This window comes from Macaca fascicularis, chromosome 11 (genome assembly GCF_037993035.2).
Source record: "Macaca fascicularis isolate 582-1 chromosome 11, T2T-MFA8v1.1".
NCBI lineage: Eukaryota > Metazoa > Chordata > Mammalia > Primates > Cercopithecidae > Macaca > Macaca fascicularis.
This window is the reverse complement of record NC_088385.1, coordinates 30,711,797-30,739,472: the sequence shown is the minus strand read 5'-3', so window position 1 is coordinate 30,739,472 and position 27,676 is coordinate 30,711,797. Positions and strand designations below refer to the sequence as shown.

The window sequence follows — 27,676 nt, the reverse complement described above, 5'->3', positions numbered from 1 at the left end:
AAGGAAGAGTCTCCTGAAGTTGTTAAAGCACTCAATTTTCCCTTGATTTTCATTATTTATACATGCACTGAAGCCCTAATTATTTGAATCATCCTCTAAATCAAAAGTGTGACAGCTTGTTAAGCATAGGGTGGTCTGATGTCCCTTTTAAAAGCAACCCTTAAGGTCATTTTGCTCTATTATTCCCAGTTTATAAGATGAAAGTAGTTTCCACTACCCTTGGCACTCTGCCATAAACGCTGCCGACTTTCACTCTTCAGCAATTTCTATTAGAGCTTGAGATAGGCCCCATTCAAACAGTTTCCTGCTAAAAACAAGACAGCAACTATGATTTCCAAGTTCTATCCAATGATGTGTTTCTAACAAACAATGCGATGTTGCTTGTGTTTGAGGTTTTATCTATTGGGGTATGTAACTAGCCCTTCTTGATAGGATAGGAAAAAACTCAATAATAAGGTCTGACATGTTCCCAGATGTCTGAAACCCCACTGAAAATTTAATATGTAGAATTATAAGAGATGGGATTTGCAAATCTGAATTTTTTAGGTTTTTAACACAATTCTGCATTCTTCTGAACCAACATAGCAAATATATCAAGCTCATAACTCCATGGTGAACTGTAAGGGAATTATTCAGAGTGATTGAAAGGAAAATGTAGCACTTAATCACAGCTATCATAGGTCATCTGAGGGGAAAATGTGGTTTTAAAAAATTACTGAAAATGCATTCCTGGGCTTTATTATAGAGTTGAACGTGGTAGTCAGGGAAAGGAGTGGGAAACTGACTCAGGTATGACACTATTCTGTCCAACTCATTTGCCATGACAAGAAAATGTATTTAACTTAGTGTAGGAAAAAAACACAAGTTCAACATACCAAAACTTTCGTTATTTCATGATTCAGCTATGATGATACCACCTAAAGGACAATAACCAGTCTTTCCTACTAGCAGGAATCTTTACTTGGGTGTGGTAAAATAACATTATCCACTTTAGCTACATGATCTGATCTTAGAGACTATTTTAATTGTGTTATAGTTTGGGAGGTAAAATAAATGAACACAGGAATGAAAATAAGACTTGCCTTTACAGTACAAATATTATTATGATTAAAAACAATTTATTTCTGGGCAAGTCTAACTTATCACATAGGATTTTCAAAAGGTAATCATGTTTAACCTGACATTAGTTTCATATACCAGTAATCCTTTTGTTTATTGATATAATAAGTATGTAGTAATCATTAAGAAAATTTCCAACTCAGGGTAGAAATCTGTCTTATCAAAGAAATATGTATATATGTTTGTGTGCCAATATATGTATGTAGACAAAAGGTATTTGCACCTTTTAACCTTCATTCATTCTTTTATTATTTGAAATATTTTTTGATTTCCTACCATATGCCAAGCATTGTTCTAAGTGCTGGAGACAAAACAGACAAAACTCTTAACCCTCACAAAATTAGCGTTTATTCCAATGGGAAGAGACAGACAATTTAAAAAGTGAAATACTTAGTATGACAAAATTCGAAGATTTCTAATAAAAAAAATTAGTCATATATTTAGTAAATGAGAATTTAAAAATTCACAGACTGCAAATTTTATATCAGTGTAACCCCAGAACCTAATACAGTGCTGGGCTGATAGGGATTCAAATATTTCAAAGAAATATTTGTTGAATGACTGAATAAACTAATGAACACACTTTATGGGCACTGTAAATAGCCCTGACAGTATATCTCAATTCCATGCCATATTTTCTTTTTGTACTTGCTTACTTTCAAAACAGATTTGAAGTAATTTGCAAATAAAAAGTAAAGAATGTGGCCCAAGCAATAAAAGAAGAAATATAGTCCTGCATATGGCTTTTCCTTTGTATTTTAATAGAGGGCTTGAACATAGTAGGTAATCAATAGCTTAAGTGAAAGTTTATTTGATAGCAGCTTATCAAAGGATATGTACATATTTTCACATGATCTTTTAAAAAGTATGCTATTGCTGAGATGGGCAGGTCCAAATGTGATTTTAAAAGAAAAGGGAAAAAAACTTGACCCAATAAAGTATTTCTATGGGCACTAGAGTAATAATAGTCCAATGCACGTGGCTTTCTTTAAAGTTCCAAGAATAGAACTTAGTATAAAGTAGACTCTCAATAAATGTTGACATAACACCCTCAGATAAAGTTGATTCTTAGACTATTTCTATAGCATGGTAGTAAGACCGTGTAATTAGCAGAACAGAGGATGTTCTTTTTATTTTGCTCTGTATAGTTAAAGCATCCTATGGTGTGCTTCCCACCAGAGCAGTTCAGCATCTCAATAACCCTTGATGAAATAATGACTCTTCTCAATCTCTTCATCTCAGTGCACAGCTTTCAGGAATCCACACAGGTGGGTGAGAGAAGATACCAGTTGCCTGGCTAGTCACATCAGTCAACTCAAGGCTAACAATCCGTGGATGTGCATCATACTAAAGGGGCAAAGTAGTGTCAGGCAAAACTGAATCCCAGTCGCAGTTCTAGTAATTATTTAACCTAGTTAGAAAAAATCAAGACAGCAATATGTTGTAAATGAAATAATACTATTTTTAAGTCATCACAGTGCCAGGTACATGAGCTCAGTAATATCTGGAATTATTGCTGTTGAATGTAGATAACATCTGGGATATTTTGGAGACTTGGTTTCTGAGCTATCAGTAGGAAGGAAATGTAGGAAAATCATATGATGGGGTGAAAAACAGGCTACATGAGACTTGAAGTATCATCTAGACAGGATCTTTAGATAGAATAGTCATCTCAAAAGGTGTTAAGGTGTTACTTACACAGAGGAGAACAATTGAGAAGTTCTAGATGGTGAAAAATGATGTTACATAGGATAGTTTATAAGCTAGAGTCACACTGGTCTATGTAAGTCCAGAGCAGCAGGGACTAAGTAAGGCTTGTATGACATTCTGCCACTTCAACCCTAAGTGTTTGAAGAAATTCAAGAGATTGTTTTCAATGAGAAGCCAGTACAACTCGATTTCTTTTTTGAGAAAAGTCTTAATGTTAACATGGTTAGAAGGAAAAACACTTGCCCATGTCTTACAGGTAATGGGAAATATGATGGGACAAGTATGGGGGTTCTTCTCAACAAGAAGCCCTTCCTTTAATTCATTCCTTCTTCCATTCTTCCCCTCCCCTCCCTTCCTTCCATCTTCCCTTCCTCTCCTTCCTTCTATTTTCTCTTTTCTTTCCTACCTCATTTTATAAGGGTCTAACATGGAGTGATTTCCTCATTGTTATTTGCCATTGGATTCTGGATAAGCCAGGTGCTGAAAAATGTTGTTCAGGTTTTAGTTTGGTTGGATTAGACCTGATGTATTTTTCATTCTCCCTTTCCACATCTCGTAATGTAAAAAAAAAAAAAAAAAAAAAATTGCAGCATTCAGATGAAAAAATGTATGGATCATCAAGACAAACTCTCCCATTGGAGAGCAGGAAACTGGACCTGTGATGACTGTGAATGAACTCTCTGAGAACCAAATGAAACTCACAGAAATAGAAACCAGATGTAAGCAATCATGAATCCAGGGCACTAATCTGCCTCCAGTTTATTTTTAGCAGAAATGTTACCGAAGTCTTTTCAGTACATAATTAATTTTCAAGGATTGCCATTAACCTCATAGTATGAGATGGGACAAGAAAATTTTTGCATGTAAGGTTTGAGTGGAAAATAATGATTTTTAAGTAGTTTGCTATGTGTTTGGTGGGGTAGGGTGTTCTACGGTTTTTAGTTTTCCCAGTTTGACCTAGGAGTAATGACTCTCCCAGCCTAACATAATCCATCTTTAGATAACAGTGACTGTTTATATATTTAGGATGTGTCAACGTCCTCAAAGCTGGGAAGTATCAAGGCCTAATATAATATTTGGCTTTCATGATCTGGGTGTGCGACAAGAGGACCAACAGTCTTGTTAGCTAAAATCAGCCCAAGGTATTAGAGTCTGGACATGAACTTGGCCTGCCCATGCCAGAGGGAATACAAGTACCTTCTTTCAGGCTCCGAATGAAATCATTAATTATGTCAGCAGTTCCAGCGATAGACCTGGAGACACTTTGCACTACTTAGCAAACAAGCTACCTTCTCAACTGTTTAGAAGTCTGGGGAAGATCTTAAAAATCTGTACTCACTGTACTTACACAGCCCTTTCCCTGCAAATCCTCAAACTTTCCTTGATCCTGTGTCTCTCTGGTTTTACCACACCGGGATTGGAATGAGATGAGGGAAATAATGTGGTTGTGATGGCCAGATTGCGTATTATAGATCTGAAAGTACACCCTCGTGCACCTCAACAATGAAACTCTTTTTAAGACGTGGGCTTTTTGGAACCATATCAACCACACTGGAGTTCCTGCTCCATTTAAGGCCATCATAGGTCTTTTAAAGAGTAATTTAACTGTTAGAGACATGTACATTTTTGCCTATTAAGAACAGCTTTACAAAGAATGTGACCTGTGTTTACAGGACAAAAACCTTTTTTTATCCTTTCCACAAAAAGCGGCTTCCTTTTTTTAACCATTAAAAGCACCTTGGCAATTCTCTGTGTAATTAACAGCTTAGCAGGATGGAAAGTAAAAGAGCAAAGTGCAACAGAATTGTGCTAAGGTCAGTTGAAATTTTTTTAAGCATTAAGTACTCCCACATAATAATTGATCTCAATATATCATGATGCAGCAAGAGTCCACGTTCATTCCCTCTGCTCCCTTATTTATCCGTCTCTGAGAAGAGAAGCACGAATGAAGTGAGGAGAGAAATAGCTTCAGGAGAGCTCATAAAACCATGCATTCAGCACAGGGAGACATTTTTGAGGCTGAAAGGGACCCGGGATGCCCCCCAAATCTACCATGGCTATTTTTTTTTTTTTAAATATGCCTTAGCAAAGTTTTCCAGCAACAGATCAAAAAGCTTATATATGGATTTTGGAAAAGATGTCTAAAATAATTAAAAATATACTTTCATCTCTCAAAAGTGAGGAGAACTGCAATTCAATTTGATTTCACAGATCTCTTCCGAAGACCTGCTCTGGGCTCACAGCAGTGTTGGGCCCATTGGGAAAGAGATCAGAACGCAACAAGAGACTAATGAGTGCTTATTTGTTTGTTTGGGTTTTAGCTCATGATCAGTTTTACCAATGGGATGCTTTCCTTTTAAAAGCAAGCGGGGGAAAGGTCTAGCAGCTTTAACAGAGCTACTAGTAAAATGCTTTCTCCCTAACAAATGTGATTAATTTAATGGATCAAATAATGAGATCTTTAAAATCTAATAAGAAGCTGTTGGATAAAACTTTCTTAAAAAAAAAAAAAGATAAGGAAACTGAAGAAAATTAGATTGAACTTTAAAGGGAAAACTTTCAATCATTATCACTATGGGAGACAGGCAAGTGTGAAGCCACAGAGAGGGTAAAAACAAAACAAAAAAAGACCCTAAGTTGTACAAGCAGATAAAGTATAAGAGAATGAAATATATTAATATTATTGTATATATTTTTATTTCATAGAAAGGAGGTCTAAGACAGGCACAGGAGAAGGCCAGTTACCAAAGAGTTACAGAACAAAACTAAACTTCCACATTTCAAAATAATCATAATAATAAAATATTATGATAGTTTATTTCTTACTTTTCAAAAACTGGGTACACATTCAAATCTTATTTCCTTAATTTTTGTAAATAGAGAGAAGGAAAGTAAAATACATTATATCAATTTTATTGACTTGGGAAAACATTTAGAAGAAGTTATAGAAATATTTCATTTTCCCTACTGACGATTCTTATAGTTAGACCCAGAAGCTGAGAGAGGACAAAAAGCTATTAAAAATTATTGAATCATAATACTTTCTATTGAATATCAAATATTCTAAAAGTTATTTGTAAGTATGCCCACACAAACCCTTTTTGTTAATTTGCCACACCACAATTAGAAAGAAGGTTAAAAGCAGCAATCTGATATCTTGTACAGAAATAAGTAAAAGCTTCTCTTATGTATTGGATGTTAATTAAATATATTCCCATAAATAAAGGCGTGTAATACAAATGAGTTATAAATGTTTATAATATTTTGCAGTCTTCTGTATTATTTGAGGTAATTCGTTATTCAGTTGAAGATGAGATCTCTAATTGAGTTAAGGAGAAAATTGCCAGGATAAAGTAAGAGACAAAAAAGTAAAATGTGGTGATAATTTAAAAGGCAAAGCATCCTTTGCCTTAAACATGTATAGAAGCTTACCTTTGTATATGTTTTTTCATAAGAATATATCACAAGAACTGGGCAAAACTGTGCCCACAAGGAAACTCCCATAGCAATTTGTTTTCTGCTTTGCTAGGAGTGGCGATCAGACACACTGCTCAGGACAATGGTGATTAATGAAGAAGTCGCCCCACTGAACAATATGCTACAAAGGGCTTCACCACCCCTAGAGAAGGAATTGCCCAATTTTCCTGAGATACTGGACAATCTCGTGACAGCAGTTTCCCCACTCAATAAAAGAAGATGTTGGGGACATCCCACATGGTGCAAATGCAGCCTTCAGCTGGTGGATGCTTTTAACAAACAGAAGCCTAACAAGATCATTAACTTGCTTCTCTCTCTTTAGAGAACAGAACCTTAGCAAAGGAAAGGGAGGGAGGCTACTAAAATGGATGGACTTTTCTTAAAGCATGAGAAACTTTGCCTGAGTGGGCAAAGACACGTTCAGGAAGGAACTAAAAGGAAACCCACAATTTGGAGTCGGGAGGTTTTTCCGTCTATCTCTGGAATTCGGCCTCTGTGCAAGAGCGCGTCCTGGAGTTGTGCAAACGGACACGTCCAGCCTCGTGTCGGGCGCACACTGGCTGGGTTGCTGGCACGCTCGGGCTCCGGGGCGTTGCGGCCCCTGGGGTAGCGGGGGTCTGTGCCTGGCCAGGACGGCCAGAGCACGCACGTCAACGAGCCTTAACCACCATGGACAGCTCACTGGCTTTCCCCAGCCAGCTCCGCGCAATTTACAAACTCCATAGGAGCCACCAGCTAGGTTGATTTTTATGCCCTGGGGAGATGCCATGTGTTCCACGGTCCACGGTCTACACCCCCATCCCCAGCACCGCGATCGCCAACTGTAACCACTGAGCAGTTATATATAGACAGAGCGGGCTTCGGGGATTAATAATCTTCTCCTTGCCCTCAATTCCGTCCTTTAAGGTGCCACCGGATTCCAGGAATCAGACGGAGAGAGTTGGCAGACAGAACTTCGTTCCACGTTCCTTCATATCCTCTCCTCTCCCGCCCCGCACCTCACCCGGCCTTGGCTTTGCAGATCGTGTTAAGTGAAATAAAACAGACGGGTCCCAGGGCTCCTGCAGCGCCGAGCTTTACGGGCGCAGGGGAGGCGCGCTGGGAGAGAGCGAGTCGGGGCTCCGGGAGGAAGGGAGTCGCCCCTCCACACCCCGATGCGGCCCGGGCAGGGGCAGGCCGGGGAGGGGGTACGTCTGCCTCACCCTTCTCTCCCCGCGCCCCCACGGAGAAGTCAGCGTCACCGTCTGCCTAGGGCTTATCTCATGTTTGAGTCATAAATTGACCTGGAGGGAGAGGGAAGGGGAGGGAGAGTCCTGCTCGGAGGAAGTTCGCGCGCTCCCTCCGACCCTGTCCTTGGGTCTCGTGGTTCCCGAATCTTTCCCTCACCCTCAGCCAGATGCGGGGCTCTCCCGGGAGGAGGGGGGCGCGCAGAACCGGAGACTCCGAGTATACTCGGGTTAGAAACCAAGCACTCAAGCCGGCGGGACAGGGCGAGGCAGAACGCAAAGGCCTCAATAATAGCGCTCCGGGCAAGAAGGATTCTGTGCGGCAGTCCGGAGTCCAGACTCAGGGACGGAAGCCCGAGGAGAACCTAGGGAAAATAGTAGCTAGATCCGCTCACGGGCTCCGAGACCCCCGAAGTTCCCATGGAGCCTAAGATCCCCAGGAGCCAAGCCTGCCCAGTCCCTGCGGATCAGCTTCGTAATGGGCGACCCAAGTCTATCGCAGGCGGTGGGGATGAGGACGCTGGGTGGGAGGACGGGAGGAGAGGCTGAAAAAGATGATCCCATTGCCCTAAGGCCTCTTCCAAGACCCTGGAGCCCTGCCCTAAGAAACTCAGGCCTCCTCTTGCTGTAGTGGGAGCGCAAACACCAGGGCAGGAGACTCCGGAGAAACAGCGCATAACTCAACGTTTGCTCTCCTGAAGCCTTATTTCTGACAAAAATTACAGAAAAGGTAGGCAGGGTCCAAAGACACCGTAATGACCAGCTCAAAGCCAAATAGGCAGGACATCCAGTGTGGGTGTCTGGATAGGTATCCTTCCTGCCCCAGAGTTGAGACATCTCAGTCCCGGTGCTGCCCTGGGAAGGGACTTTGAGTTGGCCAGCGTGGCACGGGCAGAGAATGGTGTTAGGGAGGTAAAATGCTTCCGAGGGCAGCACCTTTTAGGCAGCCCCGGCTCAGAATTTAAGAAAGGACCATTCGCTTCATGTGGGGAACTGGACTGCCGCCAGGAGAGTCCTGTGACACCACCGGAGTTTGGCTTCAGGTTGAGAGGTTGTCGCCTGAGCCAGGTGGAGCTTGGAACTCTCTCTGTGGTCTCGCACAAGTCCAGAGCTGCCTACTTTCAGGAGCCAAAAACTTGGCCAGCCAAGGGCAGGCAACTGGCTGGCTGGCACCAGTCCAGGAGATCAGGACTCGCACACTGCACATTCATATTCTTTCTTTCTCTCTCTCTCTCTCTCTCTCTCACACACACACACACACACTCACACACACACACACACACACACACCTTCAGACTCTTCAGATATGTTTCAATTGTCAGGGGTTTGCGAGGTGCTCAAGTGCTTGAACTTGAAGAACCAGTTCTCAGGGACCCTAAAGACCTTTCCTAAAGACCTTCTCATCTCACATTGGTTTGGGCTCCTCCCAGGAAACTGCCTCCTCTCAGGGCCTCCTGCTCCAGTTTGGGGGAAGCAGAACATTGCCCAGGAAGTAGGGAAGGGTGAGGAAAGGTGTGAGGCCCACTTTTCCCATGGGAGGATCCCATCAGCCTGATGTATATCTATACACTCCTCCCTGAGGCAGTTCCTCCAGATGTTAGCAGCCCGCCTTGTTCCTGGATAAGTCTTATCCTCACCTAACTACAAAAAGATTTAATAAAGAAACACACCCTTTCCTATTGTTACTTGGGGTTTGAAGGCATTACATCGTTTTTTCATTTTTGCTACCTTGAGGTCAGCTGGCAACAGCCTCCTCTCAAGTCTCGGTCCAGGCAAGTGATGAGAGCCACATTCTAATGGAATCCAGTGAGAACATTACTTGAGCTGATTATGCAACTTCTCTTTGTAAACATTGAAAAACGTTTGGAGAAGAGAAGGGATGAGTTTAGTTGTTTGGTTTCAGGGGATTTTAGAGATATAGCTTGGAGCTACAGATTGGTAAATGTTAAATCTGGATGCTTATTGGTAATAAGAAAATTCCCAAGCTCAGGTGCACTGTTTAAAGTGCTAAAGATTCATATTTGATTTGTCATGTATATCTGTTTGCTGTTTGGGTTAAGGAGGAAAGAAGAAAAAAGGATTAAGAAGCTAAGCATAAATGCTGGTTTATTTTTTTCTAAGCTTTATGACAGGAAATATCCCTGGAGATATACATTAACTGGGTATTCAAATGAATTTAAGAGTAATACATTTAAACTTTTTAAAACCTCTTTTAAAATTGGATATACTGTAATAAACTGCCACTGGGGATGGAAGCATGGTGCTCACGGGCTAGGCATTTGTGTAGGTGTAGATCTTACAATGCTAAACATGGAAATACTTCAGATTAGAGGCAGGCCTTCCCATTTGCTAAGGTGCATTTACGTGACAGCAAAGCCTAAGCAAACATTTAGCTTCTATGGGCACTTGTTCTATTTCTAAGCCTTAGAAAAAAGGTGTGTGTGTGGGGCGGGGTGGGGGGGGGTAGGTAGGGGGTGCTCCTCCTGTGTCTCATTTGCAGTCATGCATTCTCTACATTATTATGATGGAGATTACTCAGTTATGTTAGGAGCTAGATTATGATGTCAGAAAATATCCTTTCCAAAACAGGCAGAAAGTCAGGATCCTGGGTATATATTGGGGAGAATTTCTACTGAAAGTAATAAACAGGGCAGCTTGGAAGAGGTACCTGCTTTCTAATAATTGCCTTTAGTGGGAACAGAAGTCTCCTTACAAGAAGATTTTAATTCATTTTAAGACTTAATTTTATGGTTTTTTTTTAAGAACAAAAAAAAATATTTCTGGAAAAGACTGCTGAGAAGATTTCCCTCTTCCAGCCAGAAGAGCAGAGAGAAGACTGTAAATCAAGGAAAAGGTGAAGTAATAAATTAGGAGGGAACTTTGGTATTCTGAGTATATAAAGACTATTTATTTTTCCTGTGTCTATATTTTCTCTTTTTGTGGAGGAGAGGAAATTCTAAAAATATTTGATAGATGTTTTGCCATTAACACCAGAAAAGTGTGTGGGGAAAAAGAAAGGAGGGAAGGAGTTGGGGGTTAATTTTGTTTAATTAGTAGAAAAAGCAACATAAATCAAAGCAGTCTATTGATGCCAGTCCTTAATTTATAATGTTCTGAAAGTAAAGTGAATTTATTTACAACATAAGTGATTTGATCATTTCAATCTGATTTTTGTTTTAACCTTCTGTTGGGAGAAGGGTTGACTTTTTAGAGCCTGGACAGTTTGAAACTTGGCTAGGTACTTTGGACTTTTTATTGTGGAAGCAAATATTATCATTTCAATGTTAAACAACTTGCAAGTATTAAATGGCTCATTTGTGATTTACCTTTTTTTTTTTTTTTTTTTTTAACAGATTTCCCTCTTCAGACCTAACGATTACATTAGGGCTCCTGCATCTTTTTGGAAGGATTCTTTTTATAAATCAGAAAGTGCTCGAGGTTCAAAGGTTGACATTTCTGCGTGCTGATACTTTGTCCTTTCATACTATCCAAAAAGGTCTAACATTTAGAAATCCTTACACATTCAAGGGAAGTTGTGGAAATTCCCAGAGAGAGTGTGTGTGTGTGCGTGTGTGTTTTATTTTTTTCTTTGTTAGTGAGAGGAAGTCAAGTTTTTTAAGGTATGGGGTTTACAGTAATCAACTGAGGAAGACAGGAGTTTCTAAGAAAAGATGCCCCCCACCCAACCTAAGCAGCAAACTTTAACTGCTAGCTAGCTGCAGCGACCCAGTGGGGAGCCCCGATGAGCGAGGGTCTCGGTGAGAGGCCACTGTTTCTCCCACCCTGGGTAAAATATGTGGAGCATCACCTGGAAGGCCAGGCTTGATAAAGGCCACACTCCTTGAATCATCTCAAGTCTCTAAATCACACTAGCCTTCTAGAAACTAATGAACCCTACCAGCAGGATTGCCTAGAAGACAAATATCCCTTGAATGGTTCCCAGTCACTCGCGCTCTTTTCACAAAGTTAGAGGAGCCCTGGGGCGGGTATCCACTCCCGCTGCAATCCTTTCCTAGATGATACTACCCAGTCATTCCGAGCAGTCTTTCTTCCCCGCCCATTAGCTTTGGAAAGAACCTCTGCTTTCCCGTCGCTTCTCCCAAGCAGAGCAGCACACAACCATAGTTCCGCTGCGTCTGTCCGCTGGCTGCAGTGACTTGGATACAATCTTCCTAGAATCTGTAATCAGGCACTTTTGAGGGGGAGGGGACAACCGGGTAGAGTATCAGAGAAAGGATGGGTTAGACTCCTGACCAGGGGGGAAAAGGGCCGTGTGCGTGCCCCAGGAGTGTCGGTGCCCCTCTGCAATTCAAAAGGGGGATCTCTCCCGTGCGCGGGTTTTTTTGGACCGGCTCCAGATGTCTACCAGCAGTTCTGAAACAGCAAAAAGTGCAATTTAGATCTGAAGTCTGGAACCGTTTTTGCTCTCTTCTAAGCAAAAGATCTCCCTCTCTCTAGCCGATGCTCCCCACTCAGTTCATCCCGGGAATGAGCCAGGGAAGAAGGTTCTCATCCATCGCCCCGAGCTGCCAGGCGAGCTTCGGGCTCCTTAAATTCACAGGCCAACAGCCCGCGTCCTCTCCGCGCAGGCTCCCGGGCGCCCGTGGTCCCCGGCCCCGCTCCTTGGCCTCCTCCTCGTCGGTCCGCCCCTGGTGGTCTTGGCGCCCGCTGGTCCAGCCCGGCGCGCCGGGAACCGCCAGCTGCCCGGGGCCGTCCGCACGCCCTCGGGGATCTCGGCTCCGGGATCCGGCGCGCCGGCAGGAGCCGGCCGGGCCTGGAGGGAGCAAGCGGATCCGCCCACGCCCCCGGCCCGGGGATGGCGCGACAGGGCCCAAGCTCCGGGGTGGGGCTCGGTAGAGCTCCGGACAGCTCCGGGGGCGGCGGCGCGGGAGGGGGGAGCTCCGCCGCTCGCCGTTCATTCCCTGCTCGGGGCTCCCCTCCACTCGCTCGGGCGGCGCGGGGCCCGTTCGGGCCGCCCGTCGCCGCCCCCGCCCCCCGCGCGCCCGCCCGCGCCCTCGCTCGCCCCGCGCGCGTTCCTAGGGCGCCACCTCTTTGCGACTCTCTCACTTCTCCGGCAGGTTTGCCTCGGAGCGTGTGAACATTCCTCCGCTCGGCTTTCAACTCGCCTCCAACCTGCGCCGCCCGACCGGCATGTCTCCCCTCCCGTGAAGCGGGGCTGCCGCCGCCCTGCCGCTCCGGCTGCCGCTAACGACCCGCCCTCGCCGCCACCTGGCCCTCCTGATCGACGACACACGCTCTTGAAACTTGTTCTCAGGGTGTGTGGAATCAACTTTCCGGAAGCAACCAGCCCACCAGAGGAGGTAGACAGACAGCTATGTATATATATGTGGGTTTCGCTACAAGTGGCTCTGGAACCAAAGGGCCTGGTTCTCAAAGAAGCTGACTTCAGAGGGGGAAACTTTCTTCTTTTAGGAGGCGGTTAGCCCTGTTCCACGAACCCAGGAGAACTGCTGGCCAGATTAATTAGCCATTGCTATGGGAGACGTGTAAACACATTACTTATCATTGATGCATATATAAAACCATTTCATTTTCGCTATTTCAGAGGAAGCGCCTCTGATTTGTTTCTTTTTTCCCTTTTTGCTCTTTCTGGCTGTGTGGTTTGGAGAAAGCACAGTTGGAGTAGCCGGTTGCTAAATAAGTAAGTGCTGAGAGGCTCCAGATAATTTTTTTTTTCCTTTTCAACTTGGGAGATGCCCTTGATGTTGAAGAGGCTTTTTGAGACCGGGCTATAAAGGGAAAGCGGAGTAGTGCGGGGAGATGAAGAGTCCAGACTGACACTCGGGTCCCTCTCCCTTCTGTTGCAGGTCCCGAGCGCGAGCGGAGACGATGCAGCGGAGACTGGTTCAGCAGTGGAGCGTCGCGGTGTTCCTGCTGAGCTACGCGGTGCCCTCCTGCGGGCGCTCGGTGGAGGGGCTCAGCCGCCGCCTGTAAGTGCCCCATCCTCCCCAAGGCGCCGGGTTGGGGAGGCCAGGGGGAGGGGCTGCCAAGCTGGGACGCTGCCGAGGGCTTGCAGCGGTCACCGATGCTCCTCGCCCGGGTTAGGGAGAGGGACCATCCCGGATACCTGCCACGGCCTGAGTCCGGGTCCTCAAACCCGGCGGGAGGACTGGTTGATCTTCAAGGGGAGACAGGCAAGAGACAGATTTTATGTGTGTTTCCATAAGAGGGAGCGTTTCACAGAATCTCTTCTAGGCAGAGATCCTCTGCCTCTAGTGAGAGAAAAAAAAAAAAAGGTGGGGGGTGGTTGTTACTGTCAGGACCCAGGAAGCTTCTGAAACTCCGAGGAAGCTGAGCGGTCCTGGGGACGTATGGTCTGCGCGCTTGTATACGTACTGAATGTGGGTGGCGGTTTGCGTGTGAAAAAGCAAAAGCCGTACATCTAATTTTATTATGAATGACATAATTTTAAGCATATAAAATAGGACCATATTACATAATGAAAGCATATTATATAATAAAGTAGTAACAACTTTGCAGTGGCAAGACTCCAATGTTAGTATTGATACAGTTCAGGAACGCTAGAGTGCTTGGTTCCAAAATGAATTTTAGGTGTGGAAACTTTTTTTTTCTTGGAGTTATTGCTAACAGTTCTTTAATTCGGAGTCAAATATTTGCATTGTAGACTGAAAACTTGTATTTTGGCATTCTCACTTGGTGATTCTTTTAATGATAACTTCGACTTTGAAATAATCATACATCCAAGCACACCAGAGAAATATCACTATGTCGTGTGACTGAAAACTTGGAAGAGTGATAGAGTAACATGATCTTAATAATCTGTTGGACCTAGCAGTTCACTAATGTGTGTAACACCATATTTGGGTGATCTTTAAACTGCAGACTCAGTGTTCAGAATGGGAAGATTATAAAGTTCGAGAACTAAGAAGAAGAGTTTGACTCTGGAGAAGGAATTAAGGCAAATTTTTACACTAACAATAAAAATAGCAGCATCTAATATTTACAGTCAGGTTTATGGTGCCTCCTTGTAAATTCCCGAGGATGTACAAAAAGGCAACTGTTTTATACGTGCTCGTGGTCTATTATTATTAGAGAAGAAAATCCTTAAATGAAAATACTTGAGACATGTCTGAACCTTGGCATCAAAATGAAAATCTATTATGAATCTCCTAAGGCAAATTGTGTAGAACATTATACCGAAGATAAAGCTGCATTGTATTCTTCAGATCAACTTTTTACCGATGTATTTCTGAAAATTGTGTTCAGACTTTTTGCTCATTTTGAGACTTGTGTTAAATTCTATAATTTAAAATTCATATATAAATAGAAATGACTGAATTTTTAAAAGCATACTTAAATACTATATTTATTTGGTTAAGAAATACTACCTTGGAACAGAGCCAATTTTTTCTTTAAGGTTGCTTAAGAATACCTATCTTCTCTTTTGAGAAACAGCAAATGAGCCATGATTATGTACACAACTATGGCATAAAAATACTGCTAAGTTGTCCTAAAGGCTATTTTTAACTCTTTCTTTGTTGCACCTTACAAAACACACATCAGAAACCATTTAGCAGCCAGTGACTGTTATAGTTCTGTTTGTGGGTGAAATACAATATTGTAGTTAAACACTCACACTCAGCAGATGGTTATAAAACTACCACAAAACATTCTCATAGTTAATGGGTAATAGATCATCACATTACAGGCATGGTTTTTCATGGAGGCTGAAATCATCAGTAGATGAAGATGTTTCATCAAATTATTATAGCCAAATGGAGTTTTTAAAAACAAGTCATTATTTTTGTCTTGCTGCCAAGTAACAGTAAATTTTGTGTGCTAGACAAAACATAAGTCTGCCATCATGCTAAATCAAGCTAGTTTCTGGAAAGAAATTTTAACATATAATCAAACCATATCACTCCCCAGTTTTCACACCAAGTATTAGGGAAACTGCTTTAGAAGTATAGATTTTTTTTAACTAGATGCTAACTTTTAAGGGAGAGGAAATTACTATAACAATAAGACTTCCTAAACCATGCAAAGGAGGCAGTTACAAATTGTGAGTCTTTTGAACCTGTTAATCCCAAAGATTTTAATTAATGGAGCTGGAGCATGATCAAGTTGGATATTGGAAAGTGAGGCCTATGGATGTTCTTGTGCAGATGAACAAGGCTTTTGACAGGTGGCTGTCTTTATGTTTAAGTTAGAGAGGGAACTCCAGCAGATTCAGAAACCTAAAACATCATTGGCTGATTTGCTTGGGAGCCAGACTGGGTCTATTCCACTTAATGAAAAGCATAACTTTCTGCTGAGTCATTTGGGTTGGCAGGACCTTCTGGTGAGTCATCTTAACTCTAACACCCTAACCCTGTCTCTTGCATGTACCACAGAACTTTTCTTCTCAAACACAGAGTCCGTCCTTAGAAGCCTAGCATCAGTACAAGCATACTGCTTCTTCCTGTGCTGGAAAGGGAATTTCCATCACTGTTTTTATGCCCTCTGTTCCTTGATAGTTCCTTAGAAATTTAAGCTTCTTCCCTAAAAACTCCCTTGAAGTGATTTAAAAAAAAAAAAAAAAGAGAGAAGAACTGTGTTTCAGCCGAATTTAGAGTTATCTGTGATAAGGATTTCCCCCAAATTTTGCAATTTTTTTTTACAATAATCAAAGGAGACATGATGCATAACATACCTGTTTTTCCATTTTGGAGCTTAGGAATGTATATGTCAGGTGAACCATCATGCTATGTAATGTTTACAGACAAATTGAGTAAAAGACTATTATTGAGGCCATATTCACAACCTAAATATTTTAGAGTTACCTAAATTGAAAACCACCTTAATTTGAATTTATTACTCACTACCTCTATATATCTAGTTTGTACTGATGCCATTATATTCCCGATCCTCTAATGCAACTGCCTAGTGAGAGATTCATTCTTCACAACACTTCAATTGCAGAAGTTTTTGAAATACTAAGTAAAGTGTCTAACAACATTTCCGATTTAGCATTTAAGCAAACTTGTGTTTTCTAAAATACTAACAGTTTCCCCCAAAAGGCAGATGAACAGCTTTGTCCCTCATAAGCAATGTACTATTTTAAATTGAACAAAGTTGTACCATATTGTAGGCTTTTTATAAAATAGAAGGATAGAATGATCACTGCATTTCCCAAGAGAACTATCCTGGGAAAATGCAGCTTGAGTTAGGAAGGCACTGTGACTCACAGTTGACAGGCTGGCCAAGATGACAAGCACATATGCCCATGAGAAGGGGCATGAGCAATGGTGGCTTAATTAGAATAGACCAACCATTAAAAGTTTTGGCCTCAAGTTAAGCTAAAATGGGCTACACTTTATCCATTTGGAGAGCAATACAGAAGAGGAGGGCTTCTGCCAGGAACAGAGAAGAGAAATAAAAGTCCCCAAAACTGTAAATTATCAGTGGTTAAGAACTTCTTTTTAATGTGACATTTTGCTAAAAGATACTTATTAAACTGCGGTGCTTATGAAATATGTCCTATTATTTAAAAAATGTGATTAAAGGATATAAATACCTCATACCAAAGCCTCAAACTTGTAGATTCTTAAAAGTTTCCAGAATACTAACTATTGCCACGGAGTAAGTGAATTTTAATCTAGTCACATGTGGCACCTTCTAAAAGAAAGAGAGACTCCTTCATGCCTCATTTAAACCAGGCTCCTGTTACATTTCTTTCCATTAAGTCATGTCTTTTTTGAATGAGCTACATGGCTTCAAGTCAGTCCACACACTAAAATACTAGAAGGTAGCTGACATTTTTGCTAGAAGGGCCAGAGAAATGATGACTGTATTTTCATCTCTTACTCTTTTCTTCGACTCATTCATCCAGTGATAATCCAAACTCTTGTAGTTCCTAATTTTGATGAAGAAAATGAACTTTTGGGGCAATAGGCTTGATCTTCAAGGAAACTGATAAATTTCTGTCCAATCTGCCCATTATTGTGGTGGCTTGTTACTCTATGCCCCACGCATATACCCTGTACTCTCGTTACCGTGTTCCCTAGCACAGGAACAGGCTGGGACTTCAGCTTCAGCTTCCGCTCTGACAGGAGAAAGGGTTGAGGAAATTGAAAAAGCAATCTTGGCTTTAGAATCAGAAGACCTAGTTTTTGGAGCCCTGGCTCTGCCAGTTCTCACTGTGTAGACTAGGGCAAGTCATCTAACCTCTCTGGACCACACTTTCCCCGTGAATACAATGAATTACAATGGCAGTAATAATGCTATTTATTATTTTCCTATTTCTCTGAGGAGTTAAAGACATTGCACCAACAAAGGCAACCAAGGACCCAGACACCATTGTTTCAGGGAAGTAAGAGTACATGGGATGTAGCCCTGGGAAACACTTTCAGATGCTTTTGAGGATGGGCCAGTTTGGAGGACTATTCCAGTGGTAGAAATTGGAGTTAATGCAGAGTTGAAGCAGGCATGACATGACTGATTAATGGATGCAGTCCTTAAATATGGTTAATAATGACCCGGCGCCATGGCTCATGTCTGTAATCCCAGCACTTTGGGAGGCTGAGGTGGGCGGATCACAAGGTCAGGAGATCGAGACCATCCTAACACGGTGAAACCCCGTCTCTACTAAAAATACCAAAAAATTAACCAGGCATGGTGGCAGGCACCTGTAGTCCCAGCTACTCAGGAGGCTGAGGCAGGAGAATGGCGTGAACCCGGGAGGCAGCACTTGCAGTGAGCTAAGATCACACCACTGCACTCTAGCCTGGGCGACAGAGCGAGACTCCGTCTCAAAAAAAAAAAAAAAATAGGTAATTATATACACAAAATAATAAAAGAATACATGATGGACATTTAAGCAAGAGTCTGGGTGTTATCTAAAAGGATTGATAGAGAATTAGTTTATTCTTTTTCATGATATTTTCATTAGAGTGTCATTTAAATAGAAAAATCCTTTATATTTTTTCCTAGAGAATTTTAAGACAAAGAGAGCAAGTAGAAAAGTGAACTTCTCAACTAAGTAGTAAGGATCATACTCTCTGAAGTTCTAAATTTAAAAAAAAAGAACATGAAGCACAGAAGAAATAGAATGAGCTCATTTAAGCACACAAAGAAACCCATTTTAAGGAGACCACCCATTACTTTACAGAAAAATACATATTCTCTCTCTCTCTCTCTCTCTCTCTCTCTCTCTCTCTGACGATTGACCTTCAGATATATGTTCTTGGTAGCCAGTAGTCTAAAATGTTAAAGTTCAGTCTGTGAATCAGATGGTTTCCTAGACAGGCTTCACTGCTCACTTCTCCTTCAGCCTTTGTTTGCTTTTACTCTTATGGCTTGCTGTTCTTTGAGATTCAATATTATTATTTTCTTAATGGGGCACGTGTGTGTGTGTGAGACACACACACACACACAGAGAGAGAGAGAGAGAGAAACAAAGAGAGAATACTCAGGTAAAAGCAGCAGCTGCCTTTTATTTCCCAGCCTGGGACTTCTAGATTTATTTTCTCAGCAGAACTCTGAAAAATGTGAAGAGATACTCTATTTCTATTAGTGGTTTCTATTTCTGATCATAACTGAATCATAATGTTTTAAATTGGGAAGGCAGTATAGAAATCACTGTCTCTGACCCCCTCCTTTTATACATTTGAAGCCCATGAGGCCCAAGAATGTTCATGATCCCACCAAGGTCACAACCTAGTGAGTGATAGAACTGGGACCGGGAGCTGGAGTCTTTCAACTGCCAGCTCTTTCCTTCCCACAGGTTACCCTTCCCTGCGCAATGAGCTTGCTACCCATCCAGCTTGTGTCTTGCCGTGGACCAACTAGAAAACTAAAGAGATCTACTCATGTCTTTGTTGTCTCTATCAACGAGTAAAATGTAACTGTTTTCTTCCCTCTACTATTTCCTTTCAAAGCAAAAGAGCTGTGTCTGAACATCAGCTCCTCCATGACAAGGGGAAGTCCATCCAAGATTTACGGCGACGATTCTTCCTTCACCATCTGATCGCAGAAATCCACACAGCTGAAATCAGAGCTACCTCGGAGGTGTCCCCTAACTCCAAGCCCTCTCCCAACACAAAGAACCACTCCGTGCGATTCGGGTCTGATGATGAGGGCAGATACCTAACTCAGGAAACCAACAAGGTGGAGACGTACAAAGAGCAGCCGCTCAAGACACCCGGGAAGAAAAAGAAAGGCAAGCCCGGGAAACGCAAGGAGCAGGAAAAGAAAAAACGGCGAACTCGCTCTGCCTGGTTAGACTCTGGAGTGACTGGGAGTGGGCTAGAAGGGGACCACCTGTCTGACACCTCCACAACGTCGCTGGAGCTCGATTCACGGTAACAGGCTTCTCTGGCCCGTAGCCTCAGCGGGGTGCTCTCAGCTGGGTTTTGGAGCCTCCCTTCTGCCTTGGCTTGTACAAACCTAGAATTTTCTCCCTTTCTGTATCTCTATCAATTGTGCAGCAACTGATAGAGAATAAGTCAGAATATTGTCTGCCTTAAAGCAGTACCCCCTACCACACACACCCCTATCCTCCAGCACCATAGAGAGGCTTTAGAGCCCATTCCACCGTCACCCAACATCAATCCTTTACCACTCTACCAAGTAATTTCATATTCAAGCTTCAGAAGCTAGTGACCATCTTCATAATTTGCTGGAGAAGTGTGTTTCTCCCCCTTACTCTCACACTTTGGCAAACTTTCTTCAGTGTTTTTCATTTCTTAGGTTCTTTCACTTCAAGGGAGAATATAGAAGCATATTATCTACAAACACTGCAGAACAGCATCATGTCATAAACGATTCTGAGCCATTCACACTTTTTATTTAATTAAATGTATTTAATTAAATCTCAAATTTATTTTAATGTAAAGAACTTAAATTATGTTTTAAACACATGCTTTAAATTTGTTTAATTAAATTTAACTCTGGTTTCTACCAGCTCATAAAAAAATAAATGGTTTCTGAATGTTTAAGTATTAACTTACAAGGATGTAGGTTTTTCTCATGTATCTCTTTGTCCATCGGCAAGATGAAATAATGTTTCTAGGGTAATGCCATAGGAAAAATAAAACTTCACATTTATGTGGCTTGTTTATCCTTAGCTCACAGATCCAGGTAATAATGACACTCCTAGAGTTTGGGATCAAGTAACTTAGGGCCAAGTCTTGGGTCTAAATTTATTGAAGTTCACAACCTAGGGCAAGTTACTCTGCCTTTCTAAGACTCACTTACATCTTCTGTGAAATGAAGATAGTAACTGTACCAACCTCATAGACTTTGGTGTCGACTAAATGAGATTATATGTGGATTAAATGTCTGTCATATAGTAAACACTCAATAAATTGCAACATATTATTTTGGTGTTTTTAGAACTAGTTCTGATTGTACCGTCTACCTATCTATCATCTATCTATTTATATCTATCTATCTATCTATCTGTCTATATATCTATCTATATCTACCTCTATATATCTGTCTATCTGTCTAGGGGGTATGTTTCTATGAGGCAAAAAGTGGGGCAAATATTAATCTCATTTTATAAAATAGAAAGCCAAGGCATTCCATGGCTAAAAGACCTGAGTAGTCCTTGGAATTGAAATAGGAAGCCCCAGAGCTAGATTTATCTCCCTATTTTCTGACACTTAGACCAGTGCTATGTTTGCCCTGCTTCTTCATCCATGCATTTCCATTGAATGGATTTTTTTTTTCTTTTCATTTTTCAGTACAGCACTTCTGTGGGGTTTGAAAAAAAAAAAAGGAAAACAACAGAAGAACACATCATATGCAACTAATGATCTCATTATTTAAAGCCTCCCCTGTTACTACTTTAGTCATTTCCTTTGACTCTGCTACGGACAGGATTATAGGATGATGTTTCAAAGAGGAGCTTGAACCTATTCACCATTATTTCTCTCTTTAAGCTGGCAAACCTGTCATTAAATAGCACATAAAATAACAATCATATGGGATAAGTAGTACAGCTTCAGTAATCAATGGGCAATGACACTAGAAAAATCTTTAGCACAGTGAATAACCTATCCTGCAAACATCTAATGGATCTCTAAAGGGTAACAAACCCTATAAATTCTGGTTTACTGCACATATTTAGTGTATTTGAAGATAGGATCCTAACTGTATATGTTTATAACTAATGCAAGGACCCTACTTTATTGCCAAAACCTATTTCCTATTTTTATCCATTATATACATACATATATAAACATGTCATATATATAAAAACATATATGTCATATAGTAAACAATAAATTGCAGCATATTATTTTGGTGTTTTTAGACCTAGTTCTGATTGTACCATCTACCTATCTATCATCTATCTATTTATATCTATCTATCTATCTAGGGGGGTATGTTTCTATGAGGCAAAAAGTATATATATATATGTAAGTTATAAAAACAGGTATAAATAACTTTTGATGGATTTTATTCATGTCAAATTTGCAATGTTCTTTAAGTATCTGGAAAATTGATGAAAATTAACACTCGTCAATTCTTATGGCTGGAACTACCCCTAAGTTAAAGTAGGTCTACTGAAAATTAGGCAGTGGCCTAATCAAATCCAGACCTAGGGCTGAAAGAAACGGGAAGTTTCTGCTTTTCCTTTCTCTTCCCTGTTTGTGAGGGACATTCATGGAAAGAACTATTTGGCAGCCAAATGTTGGCACTCTCCCAACATAATCCAACAGAGGTTCAGGGAAGAGTGAGGAAGTTTAGGAGTGTATTGATGAGAATGTATGGGGCCATGCAAATTTTGTAATCCAAATAAAATCTTTTCAGAATACCTATTTTAAAGTTTTATAAGTGACAAGTCTTTTATTAACATCCCCTCCTTAGTCTTTTGCATTATTACATGATGAACCAAGAGGTCTGATGAGATGGCAAGCATGCACTTGACTATAATACATACAATATTTTGAAAAATAATACAGTACCTTTTTTTTTTTTTTTTTTGAGACGGAGTCTTGCTTTGTTGCCCAGGCTAGAGTGCAATGGTGCACTCGGCTCACTGCAACCTCTGCCTCCTGGGTTCAAGAGATTCTCCTGCCTCAACTTCCTGAGTAGCTGGGATTGCAGGTGCCCACCACCATGCTTGGCTAATTTTTGTATTTTTAGTAGAGATGGATTTTCACCATGTTGGCCAGGCTGGTCTTGAACTCTTGACCTCAGGTGATTCACCTGCCCCAAAGTGCTGGGATTACAGGTATGAGCCACCATACCTGGCCAATAATACAGCCTTCTTTTAGAAAAAAACTACTGAGGTAAAATTGTCTATTTTTCTCTCACATGAACCATTCAGTGGAAAATATATAGCTTTAAATTGAGGGGATTATATTTTAGAATTTTCAATGTTGCAAATGTGATATCCAGATACAGTGGGACTCATTTGTTATAAATCATATCATTTTGTCTTGGAAAATACTGATTTAGAAAAATATTAAAAGTCCATAGTAAAAAGAGCTAGGAATGTAGAATGCTGTCATATGCACACACATATAGTAAACATACACATATACTTTTAAGTCATGTTAGATGTTTTACTTGTCTATTCCAATACATGCCTTTGTTAAAGGAGAAATCAAAAGAAAGGAGAATGAGCAAACATCTGGGCAGGGCAAGATACATAGAAGATTTTTCCTTGGTCCTTTAACTTATTTCTTTTTCTTTCTTTCTTTCTGAGGAAATAGTTGTTCAAAATCCTCTTCCTTCCCTCTTTGTTTGTGTTATTCTTAATCCCAATTCACAAAATACCATTTAGTACAAACACATTTAAAAATCAGTAGAGTATGCAGATTATTGAGTTTCGAGGTCATCTTTTTGGCTTTATTCATTTCATCTATCCACATCCATTCGCCAATTAAAATTTTAATCTTAAACTCTTCTTTTCTTTGTTTGCAGCTGGGAGTGATTTTAACATTCCCAGCAAAACCATTGGTGAAGAAGTCAATAACCTGACATTAAAACACTCTAAATGCTCAATTTGCTTTTTCTGTAAGTGGCACAGAAAACTCCAAAATTGTTAAAAATATACTGTTTTATAGGTCTTACATCCATATATGTCTGCCATGTAAAAACTCTGCCACAATTCTGGCTGTTAATTCAATGTCATAGCAAATCAAATTCCATTCTATAGTTGTTTTCTTGGGAACAAATACATATACCACACAAAGAGAAGAGAAAGGGAGAGAGAAAAGCAGAGAAAATTCCACTAACCCATCTTAAAATATTGTCACTACAGTATTTAGATAGATTAGAAAAGGTGTCAGCTCCAAGTAGTAGCTTTGGAATAATAAAACAGACATGGTAATAGGAAATACTGCTATTTTATACTTTTAAATTAATTTATTCTTAATTATTCCCTCATTTACAGTAGACTTTCCCAATGCTAATAGAAAATCCATTCAAAAACCAACAGAGTGAGAGACAAATGATTCTACTTTAGTTTTGGCTTTGGAAACTATTATAAAATCCAATAATAGTTTCATTCATTAGTGTTTAAAGACAGCTAAAGAAATGCCAAACATCATATCATCGACTAAGATGGATATCATTATATCATCAACTCTATTTAAACTACACATCCTTCAATTGTTACCAAAGTCCCACACTTCCACTATCCTCACCACTGCCCACTATGCTGTGAGAGATTGGCCAAATGAGCACCTGAACAAAATAAACAAGCTTTGGATTGCCTAATTCAGGTGTCACTGGAAGAATAACTCCCAAGTGAATTGTATTTGATAATGGATGGTCCAACCTAACCTCATTTCCAAGTTCTCAAATTTGTCCCTTCTCTTCCCAAACTTGCCAGCTGGCAGTCTTAGAAAATTTTTCCACAGTCTCCTTTTTTCTGACAGCATGATTGGAAATAAAGGCCCTTTTCCTTTCCGCACACATGGACTAAGTCGGGTTGAAGACCCTGCCTGTAACAGAGGTTATGGAGATCCAGGTGGATCCCGCAGGTACCTCTTGTAGGAGATATTTACAAGAAGTTCCCTGAATCTCTTTCCATTGCGATTTTGTGTTCCTTAGCTTATATCCTTTATATTTTATGTTTTCATTTGTAAAGAAAACTAACCTGTTTTCTCCTTTTCTTTCTCTTCTTTCTTTTTGCAGGAGGCATTGAAATTTTCAGCAGAGACCTTCCAAGGACATATTGCAGGATGCTGTAATAGTGAACATATGGAAAGTATTAGAAATATTTATTGTCTGTAAATACTGTAAATGCATTGGAATAAAACTGTCTCCCCCATTGCTCTATGAAACTGCACATTGGTCATTGTGAATATTTTTTTTGCCAAGGCTAATCCAATTATTGTTATCACATTTACCATAATTTATTTTGTCAATTGATGTATTTATTTTGTAAATGTATCTTGGTGCTGCTGAATTTCTATATTTTTTGTAACATAATGCACTTTAGATATACATATCAAGTATGTTGATAAATGACACAATAAAGTGTCTCTATTTTGTGGTTGATTTTAATGAATGCCTAAATATAATTATCCAAATTGATTTTCCTCTGTGCATGTAAAAATAGCAGTATTTTAAATTTGTAAAGAATGTCTAATAAAATATAATCTAATTACATCATGACTCGAGTGAATTCTATCCTTTAAGATTTTTAATAGAAGGAACATATGTTTTTTTAAAAAGCGATTTGAATATAATCTTGAACATAATTTGTTTATGTGGGTACACATTCCAACAATTCTACATTAGCTTTTAGTTAAAAACAACTTAAAATGTATTTTGTCCAATATTTCAGTTCAAGTCAACAGCATGGCTGAACTATCTAGATGTCATTTTATAAAGTACATTCAATTTGAAGTTCAGACAGGAGTGGGCAAAAAAGAAGCAGAAAGAAATCAGGAGAAAGGATTAAAGACATTAAGTCCAGAAAGTTGGCCAGAGCTGGAAAAAAGGGAAGGAGGCCGATCAGAGACTATAAGGTCATGGGTAATTTTAACCAATGTAGAGTGTAATTTAAGGGATTTTGCTCTTACTAGTAACAACAATATTAAACATAAAAGAGCTACTTGAGAATACCGCCTATTAAGGTTCCTAACAGAAAGGAGAAAGACTCAAGTTTGGGAAATAAGTAACTGCTCAAAAAGCTCTCAAAGGTGAGCATTGCTTTCCTGTGGTATCACAGTTCCTGGAATTCTAGTTCCAAACAGCTTGGTTGTGATGTCATGTGGAATCTCTTTTGTATTTTTTATTTTTAACTTTTAAGTTCAGGTGTACATGTGCAGGTTTGTTACAGAAGTAAACACATGTCATGTGGGTTGTACCAATTATTTCATCACCCAGGTATTAAGCCTAGTATCCGTTAGTTATTTTTCCTAATCCTCTCCCTCCTCTCACCCTCCCCTCCACTATCCAATAGGCCTCAATGTGTATTGTTCCCCTCTATGTGTCCATGTGTTCTCATCATTTAGCTCCCACTTATAAGTGAGAACGTGTGGTATTTGGTTTTCTGTTCCTTGTTAGTTTGCTAAGGATAATGGCCTCAGCTCCATCCAAGTCCCAGCAAAGGACATAATCTCATTCTTTTTCATGGCTGCATAGTATTTCATGCTGCATATGTACCACATTTTCTTTATCCCGTCTATCATTGATGGGCATTTAGGCTGATTCTGTGTCTTTGCTACTGTCAATAGTGCTGCAGTGAACATATGCGTGCATGTGTCTTTATAATAGAACAATTTGTATTCCTTTGGGTATATACCCAGTAATGGGATTGCTGGGTCGAGTGGTATTTCAGTCTTCAGGTCTTCGGGGAACTGCCACACTGTCTTCCACAGTGGGTGATCTAATTTACACTCCCACCAACAGTGTATAAATGTTCCTTTTTCTCCGCAACCTCACCAGCATCTGTTATTTTTTGACTTTTGAATATCCTCCTAGTGGTTCCTCCCATTATGTTCAGATGAAAACATGAACACGTTTCCTTCTACAGATCTGTTTTCTTTGCTGCCTGCAGCTTAGTGAAAAACAGAACAAAAAAACCTACGAATCAAGCAAGCACATATTGAAGAAGTAGTCTATTAATGCCCATATCCTGTTAGATGTCTATTGGATGTTTGGGGGGTACATAAGAAGTAAATTGCCTTTATGAGCCTTTTACTCCAGTGGGTGGATTGTTGCATATGTATACATGAAACAACTAAATGCTGAAATGATCCAAAATCCTATGGATGGCTAGAAAAGGGGAAAAAACACATAAGGAGAGATTAGTATGAACTAGGTGTGAGTAGAATTATGTTTCTGGGAGTACTGTTCTATTGAATTTATACTTTCACTTAGATCCCATAGTCTTCAAAATAGAACTGATTTGGCTATTTTTTTAAAAAAGAGTTTAAACCTACATTAGTAGGCAAATAAGGAAACTTGTGCTTCGCTTCACTTAAAAATTTGTTGGAAGTGGTTTTACAACTAAGCAATCTTTAGAAGTTTAAGGCCAATGCACTAAGCCTGAATAAAGCAAGAAGTTTGCGGTGCCTTAAAAACAGACATAGCCACATTTTGCAAAACTCCATGAAGCAGTTTTGAAACTCTACATCTTAAGTGACATTGCACCAAATCCTTATAAGTTGTTCACATGAAAAATAAGTTTTTCTAATACTAACTTGGTAAATACTTAGTTATCAAAGCAAGAAAGCATCAGAGTCACCTTTAAGTGTATACCATCTTTAAGTTTTGCTTCACAAGTAGCCTGTTCCTGAAAAGGAAAGGAGGAAGAGGGAACTTGGAGATTTATAGTTATCAATTATTACCAAAGCATTATTAATGCCATTGTTGCCCTTAGTCATACCCTGGGTCCTCTGGCAGTGTTAAAGAGTAAAATCATAGGATAAGGGATGGAGTTGGGAGATGAAGGAGGCAAAAACATTTGGGGAAAAGAGTCATTTTATATGAAAGAAAAACTGAAATATGTAGTTTAAGGTAATAAGTATTTTAATGTAAATAAACTCCCAGCAAATTACACTGTTAGTGAATATAGCTTATCTTTGACTTAAGTACTGTTTATAAAACAGTAGCAATTTACACAAAGGCAAGTTGGACTAAATATTCTGGCATTAAGAAAATAAAACTTAATCTGCTAACACACCACTACCTTCCTCATATTCTATTCA

At 40.3% G+C, this 27,676-nt stretch overlaps 1 protein-coding gene and 1 long non-coding RNA gene across 3 annotated transcripts; one reads left to right on the top strand and one right to left on the bottom strand.

Annotated features, from left to right (window-relative positions):
• Positions 1-10,459: 10,459 nt before the first annotated feature.
• Positions 10,460-12,763, bottom strand: LOC135966195 (uncharacterized). The gene is made up of 2 exons (XR_010579341.2): positions 12,581-12,763; positions 10,460-11,906 (listed from the first exon to the last, which is right to left on the bottom strand). It is a non-coding gene; the product is annotated as an uncharacterized lncRNA (long non-coding RNA).
• On the top strand, positions 12,598-25,130 carry PTHLH (parathyroid hormone like hormone). 2 transcript variants are annotated; one of them, XM_015430568.4, is made up of 4 exons: positions 12,598-12,853; positions 13,361-13,483; positions 19,433-19,855; positions 24,651-25,130. In XM_015430568.4, exons 2-4 carry the CDS (start codon positions 13,383-13,385, stop codon positions 24,658-24,660), a joined length of 534 nt encoding a protein of 177 aa, XP_015286054.1. In that variant the 5' UTR covers positions 12,598-12,853; positions 13,361-13,382; the 3' UTR covers positions 24,661-25,130. The 2 variants fall into 2 exon arrangements, with proteins under 2 accessions (XP_015286054.1, XP_065380013.1); XM_065523941.2 differs by lacking the exon at positions 12,598-12,853 and adding an exon at positions 12,902-13,194.
• Positions 25,131-27,676: the final 2,546 nt, after the last annotated feature.

Bases quoted from the DNA above. Each gene is read 5' to 3' on its own strand.
- PTHLH (XM_015430568.4), top strand. From the start codon at position 13,383: ATGCAGCGGAGACTGGTTCAGCAGTGGAGCGTCGCGGTGTTCCTGCTG. The intron at 13,484-19,432 runs GTAAGTGCCCCA...TTCCTTTCAAAG, and splicing joins GAGGGGCTCAGCCGCCGCCT to CAAAAGAGCTGTGTCTGAAC.